Here is an 8,289-nt window from a genome sequence, read left to right as displayed (position 1 = left end):
CTCTATGATAATCATATGATAATATAAAGTATGTAATCAGACTTATTAAAGAACTGATTTAATTTGATAAGCATATGATAATTAGTCATTTTAAGTTTGTAATTATTTTTTACATATAAATATATGCTAAGGATGTGATAGAAGAGACTGCGGTGTGTTTGTTTATATTTTTGATTGAAGGGAGGCGTATCCTGAATTATCTTCATTTTGATCATATGTATCCGTTAATATTTTAATTTACGTAGTTAGTAGAACAAAATTGTATAAATGTCTGGTACATCGTTTTGATGGTTTTATTTTTTTATGATTAGCATATGATAATTCAGTGAGAAATATAATATTATCTGTATGACAACTATATGTTGTTTTTATAATTACTTTTTGCAGACTACTATATGATAATTCAGTGAGAAATGTAATATTATCTATATGACAATTATATGTTGTTTTTATAATTACTTTTTGCAGACTACTATATGATAATATTTGATAAGAGTATGATAATTGTATGATAATTATATGACAGAATGATAATTCTAAGCAACAACTTTTTAACTTTATACTATTGTAATATTTCTGATAAGTACATGATAATGTATGATAAGTGTATGATAATTATATGATAATTATATGACAGGAGGATAATTGTAAGCAACAGTTGTTTAACTTTATACTATTGTAATATTTCTGATAAGTACATTATAGTATTATGATAACTATATGATAATGTTGTTTTTTACACCTGATTAATGAATTAGTTATGAAAACTGACACTATTGTTTATAATAAGTTTGTAATATTGTTATGATAAGAATATAAGAATATAATAATATATGATAATTTATATGGCAGTATGATAATTGTATGATAAAACCTTTTTACTATAACAAATTTATTAATTGAAAAATAGTACAATTAATGTTTAAATTAAACATATAACAGTTTTATGATTGTTTTGGCATGCTTCTACATATTTTACGATTATGCCCATAAATTTTTATGATATCAGTATGATAACATGTGTGTTTATGATAGCTAAATGATAATTTATAATTGTCAAATGATAACGTAAAATATATATATTTAATTCACCTGATAACCTGAACATAATATTCAATATAACATCATGATTTTTATGATATCAGTATGATAACATGTGTGTTTATGATAATTGAATGATAATATATGATAGTCAGATGATAACGTAAAATATATAAATTTAATTCACGTGATAACCTGAACAATATTCAATATAGCATTATAATATTTAAGATATCAGTATGACAACATGTGTGTATGATAACTTAATGATAATTTATGACAATTTGATGATAACGCAAAATATAAATAATGATTAATATAATGAGATAACTAAATTAAACAAATCAAGATTTACCTTGAGTTGTAGGGATTCTAAATAATTTTCCCTAAGAAGAGTTTCATATTTAGTAGATAGTACTGTGAAAGTTCCTTTTGCAAGATTTATGTAGTTGCAGCTCCATCTTTGAACCAAGCTCGTTGCGTATTCCATAATCATTATAACTGGTAATGTTCTTGCTCTGTTAACTGCTGCATTAAATGATTTTGTTATATTAGATGTCATAATATTGTATCTTTTGTTCAAAGAATGTGAAACTGCCCACTTTTCAAATCCTATCCCCTTGAGATATTCTGTAACTTTTGGATTTGTGTTGTTCAGATCTGTTATATGAATATCGAATTCAGTTTTTGTATATGCTCTTGCTGTTGCCATGAACAGGTCTTTAATTTTTTTTTGTTTTTTTGTTGAATATGTACTTCACATTCTTCAGTAAATGATAAATGCAAATGTCATGCTGAACTTTTCCTTAAAACACACTCTCTATTGCCTTTTTGATGCTGTCATGTCTGTCTGAAATTATACACATTTCTTCTCTTAACCCAAAAACATTTTTGATGTTAGAAAAAAAAACCAATTCCATGATGCATCATTTTCTGAATTAGTAATTGCAAATGCAAGTGGGATACTTTTGCTGCAATTGAGAATAAAAAAATTAATATTATTTAACAAAATAAGATAATGATAATTATATGATCATCTAATGATAATAGGATGATACAGTTTTATGATAATAGAATGATACAATTTATGATAATGGAATGATACAATTTATGATAATATGATGATACAGTTAAGATAATAATAATTATATGATTATCTGATGATAATAGGATGATACAATTTATGATTATATAATAACACAGTTTACGGTAATAGAATGATACAGTTTTATAATAGTATGATGATATAGTTGGGAGCGGAGCGGGGTTCGGGGGCCGCTCGCCCAAGGCTTATGGCTGACTTCTCGATCTGGAAATGGTTTGAAAAATGTAGTCACCACCTAGTTCAACTAGGAAATGCCTTTTAACCGACTGGATAGCCTTACTCGCCTCCGGTAAGACTATCGTGCATCGGACCAAAGACAAGGGTTCGTGGACCTCCCCGAGTCTCATGTGCTTGGCTTATCTGTTACCGGCTTTATTTTCTGGACATATTTGTTTTATATCTCATCTCAACAGTATATGCAATCCACAAGATATGAAAGCTGTAAATAAACAGTGATGAAAGCAGTAAACACGTTTGACGTGCATATGACTCGATCTGCACTAGCATTTGAGGCAAGTAGCAGGCACTCCTAAGAATACATCTAACCTTAGAGGTTTCTAGCAAGTAGCACAAGCCCGTTCTGACTCTGTAGGAGGCCGGAAGCCCATTCTGACTCTGTAGGAGGCCGGAAGCCCGTTCTGGTTTTGTAGGAGGCCGGAAGCCCGTTCTGATTATTTAGGAGGCCGGAAGCCCGTACTAACTGTGTTCAGGAGTCGTGGAAAGCCTGAGAGAAACCTCTTTCTGATCTGTCGGCTGTCCGGGTTATTGATCCGTAGTAGAGCCGTTTTTCTAGTCCGTCGGATGTCTGGGTTGCTGATGTTGGGGTCGTGGTAGGACCGTTTTGATTTGTTGGGTTTGTTGCTTGACATTCTGATGTCGGCTGTGTACCAGATAGAGCAGTCAGTAGCATGGCTGCAAGACAAGGGGTTAGTGCGTGATGCAAGTATGTTGCTGCATCCACAAGGGGTTAGTATGATTTCTATGATGTTGGATGCATGAGATGCATGATATGCAGATGCATGAGATGCAGGGTTAGTTTTGAACACATAGCACGTAGCACGTTTGGCACATAGAACAGTTTGATATCACAGAGACACGTTGTTCCTTCCAACCTTATTTCTCCCACACACGCGTTTCGAGTGAGGTTTATTCCTAGGTGGTTTGGTCTGGACCCTCACAATGCAAGAGTCGGCGTTCCTGCAGAAAGAGCTCTCTTCTAGCAATTCTAAAGCAGATATACAGCATTTGTTGATGTAATGATTCTAAATCCCTTTCTGGAAGGAGTTTGAAAACACGTAGGGTGGACGTGGAAGTCCGTTTTGAAATCTGGAATTTGATTTAGCCTGGCGGCTGTATCTAGCAAAAGGAGTTTTCACTAGACTGGTTATTGGAGGCTTGATTAAGCGAAGGTGTATCACTTAATCAGATTCGTTTCTTTCTAGACCTGGCCTAACATGAAGTTTTTGAAAATCTGGTTTTGAAACTGGGAAATTTATTAGGCCAAACCTAAGACTGAGATTGAAATAGTAGTTTTTTGAAACATTGGATTTAGAATCATTACATTGACAGTCATGCCTCAAGTACAATCATTATATTGGGTTGATCCTAGAGGGTAGTGTCTAAGCTGGAATGCATGTGGGCTGAGTCATTGGGTTTTCGTAGTAACCGGTTTAAGGCTCCCACAGACAGATATACCTTTGATAGGTCTCCTCAATCACGAGTACAAGCGACCGAGGTACTGGGCTGTGAGTGATACTACTCCACATAAGACGTTCTGGGCAGCGGAGTGCACAACCAGAGCGTGAGAGCGGCTATGAGTATCGGGACTGGATAGGGACTCCTAGAGAGTAGGTGAGAAGAGAAATTTCTAATGCAATGCAACAGGTGCGAATATGTCTAGAAAGTAAAGCCGGTGATCGATAAGGCGCAAACCGTGCGGTTTAGGTCCATGGAAACCGTTTTTTAAAACAATTATGAAAACGTTTTTATGTTTATGTTTTAAAAACAGTTGATTTTAATCCCCAGTGGAGTCGCCACTGTGAGCGGAGCGGGGTTCGGGGACCGCTCGCCCAAGGCTTATGGTTGGCTTCTCGATCTGGAAATGGTTTGAAAAATGGAGTCGCCACCTAGTTCAACTAGGAAATGCCTTTTAACCGACTGGATAGAGTTACTCGCCTCCGGTAAGACTATCGTGCATCAGACCAAAGACAAGGGTTCGTGGACCTCTCTGAGTCTCATGTGCTTGGCTTATCTGTTACCGGCTTTATTTTCTGGACATATTCATTTTATATCTCATCTCAACAGTATATGCAGTCCACAGGATATAAAAGCTGTAAATAAACAGTGATGAAAGCAGTAAACACGTTTGACGCGCATATGACTCGATCTGGACTGGCATTTGAGGCAAGTAGCAGGTACTCCTAAGCATACATCTAACCTTAGAGGTTATAGTAAGTAGCATAAGTCTGGCTGGTCTGGATATTTTACATGCACAAAGCCTAAAACCGGATGTACAAGTGTGATTGATTGATTTTATTTAGGTGATCTTGAAAAACCTATACAACTGTTACTACTTTTTCATGTTAGTCCTACGATGTCTAAGTGATGGGTTGGATTTGCATTAATGGGCCAATTTTGAGTGATTAGTCCTTTAACCTGTTAATTATTGGATTTGGATGCTTTTGGAAAGCAGTAAACAATATCAGCATGCTCAGGGGCAGTTGGATATACATACAAGGTTAGAAATACTTTTAAACCTCGTTGACTTTGAGTTTCTGGCACTCGCGCGGATTTTGACCATCGGTCTAGTCAGAATTGGCCTTCAGTCAGATCACGAGAGTTGTGCGTCTCGTCGATCCGATTCTACTGTTTTGATCCGGAGTTGATTCCAAATTTGGGTTAGCCCGGAATCGTCTCTAGAAGTTGCTGGTTTGTTGGGCCTCGTACTCGTGGGCCCGGTTGGCTGGGCAGATTACAATAGCGGTCTTCGAGGCCCTAAAAACATCGGGTTAAGCCCATTTACTATTACAAACAGGTCCTACAACTAAAACAATATTTCTGGAATCAAACTGAGCCTAATTCAGAGTCCGGATGAACCCGAAAACGCGTCTGGAAGTTTGGATCAAAGTTTGGAAGATCTGGAAAGCAATCATGGGGGAGCTGAGGGGGAAGAACACGGCGTCAGTGTGACTGCCGGTGCCGGCAGGATGAAGTGGCGGCGCCGACACCTTGTTCTGGCGGCGCCGCCGGTCTGATTGGCGGCGGCGGCACTACGGACAGCAGCAGCAGCAACAGTTTCCAGCATTCGTTTTTGAGCGTTTTTAGCTCGTTTCAGCAAAAACTATCAAATCGCAATGGTTATTGAATTTAAACATATTTTGTCAATTAGGCTTGTAATTAACCTAAACATGCGTCCTAAGCAATCTTAGTGTCTGGATTTCTGGATTTAAACATACAAAATGTATTAATTCATCTATTAACATGCTTCCTAGTCAATTTTTATGGCAATCATGACAATATTGTTAAATTCAGCAATTATGGCAAAAACACAATTTAAGCAATTTACAGTAAAATAGCCTAAACATGTAGTCTAAAAATATGAAATCTAGCAGTTCTAAATAATCATGGCAAAAAGGGATGGAAAGAAGATTAGAGTCTTCAGAGGTACCGTTCTGAGTCATTGGTTCGTTTACTGGCGAAGTGGATGCGGAATCCATCTTTGAATCTATGCAGGGCTTGCGTTCTTGGAGAATCAACGCGTTCTTAGTTGTTTTTCTGGTCTAGAATTGATGTGATTTGTGTGTGTTTCTGGTGTACAATTCGGCTAGGGTTTAGTCTAGGGTGGTGACCAATTTTTCTGTCTATGTTTCTCGGGTTTGTGTGCCTTCCTCCTCCAGGCTGGCTTAAGGCTGTATTTATATTGGTTAATTAGGTCTAGGGTTAGCTTATGTGTATATACAGGTTCGTCCTAGTTAGAGTTTGGTTAAGGGTTGAAGAAGTGTTAAGTGATAAGTCTAGATGTATTTAGGATTAGGTTTCAATTATTTAATTAGGATTTTACATATTTAATTCGTATTTACACTTGGTGGCTAAGTAAAAAGGTTCTAAAAGTCTATTTTGGTGCCTAAAACTAGCAAAAAAAGCTACTAAGGTCCTATGGGTTTGGTCAGGGTCAATTTCAGTCCGTCAAACTTACAAATTGGCCCATAAACTTATAAGATATGGCAATTAGTCCAATTTCTAGACTTAGATTACAATCTCTTTGGATTTTTATGGGCTATTCACGCCAAATTACGTTTTAATCCTCCAAGTTTACAGTTGTGCACATATTACGCATGCTTAGATTCCAGCAAGCAAATCAAAAGCTCGTCACTCGGACAGATTTCTCTGGAAATCATCATCAGACGCTTCAGTTCCTTATCACTTTTTACCTGTCCGAAAAATAGGTGTCTACAACAGTTAAGATAATATGATGATAAATATATTATTTTTATCAGCTGCGTCATGAGTTGAAGCTGAAAAAAGAATACCTCCATATGGACCTTTTAAAAATGTTTTATCAACAATCATAATAGGTATACAGTGACTCCATCCACTTATTAAAGCTTTCAGTGACATGAATACATAGAGAAATGTATTATCCACATCTATTTTTATATTTACAAATGAACCTGGATTTGTTTGCTTTATCATGTGCATGTATCTTGATAGTTGAACAAATGGATTTTCTGGTTTCCCTCTTAGAAGCTCTAGGGCATTTCTCTATATTCGCATGCCTTCCAGTAATCCAACTTAATGCGATACTTATTTCTCATATCTCTGATTATGTCATTAGGTGTATTAATTGTCTTAATATTTAAAAACTTTGGCTTTATGATTTTTGCTATAGTTTTTGAGCTGACATACTTATTTTCTCACATTCTTTCTGCCAAAGAATATGTATGAAAATTATTATATTTTTGCAATTGAAATATTTTTGTATGTCAAACTCTTGATGCATAAAAATTTCAATCACAAGAGTCATCGATGCATTTTAGTCGGTACTGTCTTTTGCAAGATTGTATCACCTGTCATCGTATCAGTTACAGATAAGATAAGCATATTATCAGTTTTGATAATTGTATGATAGTAACTGATATGATAAGCTGATAATAATAGATAATTTTTTTAAATGGTGTTAAATAAAAGATTATTTAATATTTATCTTGTATTGAAAATGTTATGATAGTTCATATAGACTCATATCTGTTATTAGTGTTTCTTTGTCTATGAATATACCCAATTCTTCTATTTTCTGATTTGCTTGTATTTTTCCAACATTAATTTCTTCAAAATCGTTTTCTTGAAGGTTGCAAAGAAAATTGGCATATTCAATTATATCCAAATTTGTGTTAGATATTTTCTTTGATATATAGGACTGTTCATGCAGCTGCGATATATTGTCTTCATAAATAAGGGTTGAATTCTTTTCATTGTTGGTAGCTGATGATGATGATGATGATGATGATTCCAGTAACCTGTTAAATTCTGTTTTATTGAAAATAACACAAATTTGATATTTTGTGAAATTATTTGCATTGTTCTTTAACTCTATATAGAATCTGAGACTTGCATCATCTTTAATTTGTATTGGAGGATAATCTTCACTTATTAGATATTGTATATCTAACCGAATTATACTTTCTTGTTGTTACAATAATTGATAGACTGTTTCATAAATGTTTTGAAAGTGCAGTCCGTTTCTAATAAAAGTCATATTATTTTGAAGTCAATATAATTTCCAGCTTCATTTTATTGTCCGTCATATTGCATTATCACTTGAATATTGTCAATTTTTACAATTACAAATAAATAATATATTGTAATTAGATTATAAGCTGATGACAATCTCATGATAAGCAATATATATTGTCATGATAACAACTTAATCCAATTTTATTTGAAAGTTATCATCAAGGTATTAATATATTATCATAATTCAAGCAGATATGACATAATTCTATGCACATATACTGTCATAATAACATATCACTCCAATTTTTATTTGAAAGGTATCACCAAGGTATCAATGCATTATCATACCTAATTTTTCAAGAAATTATGACACAAATCTATGCACATGTACTGTCATAATAACAGACTAT

The 8,289-nt window shown here is 34.5% G+C and overlaps 1 protein-coding gene across 1 annotated transcript; it reads right to left on the bottom strand.

The window, feature by feature from the left end:
* Window positions 1-1,224: 1,224 nt before the first annotated feature.
* Window positions 1,225-1,753, bottom strand: LOC126656908 (uncharacterized). The gene is made up of 2 exons (XM_050351531.1): window positions 1,397-1,753; window positions 1,225-1,236 (listed from the first exon to the last, which is right to left on the bottom strand). The coding sequence occupies exons 1-2, from the start codon at window positions 1,751-1,753 to the stop codon at window positions 1,225-1,227; spliced, it is 369 nt and encodes a 122-aa protein (XP_050207488.1).
* Between the last annotated feature and the right edge of the window lie 6,536 nt (window positions 1,754-8,289).

Source organism: Mercurialis annua, linkage group LG7, assembly GCF_937616625.2.
Source record: "Mercurialis annua linkage group LG7, ddMerAnnu1.2, whole genome shotgun sequence".
Taxonomy (NCBI): domain Eukaryota; kingdom Viridiplantae; phylum Streptophyta; class Magnoliopsida; order Malpighiales; family Euphorbiaceae; genus Mercurialis; species Mercurialis annua.
The sequence above is the reverse complement of the archived record's forward strand: the minus strand, read 5'-3'. Positions and strand labels throughout refer to the sequence as shown.

Coding starts and splice junctions, on each gene's coding strand:
- LOC126656908 (XM_050351531.1), bottom strand. CDS start 1,753: ATGGCAACAGCAAGAGCATATACAAAAACTGAATTCGATATTCATATA.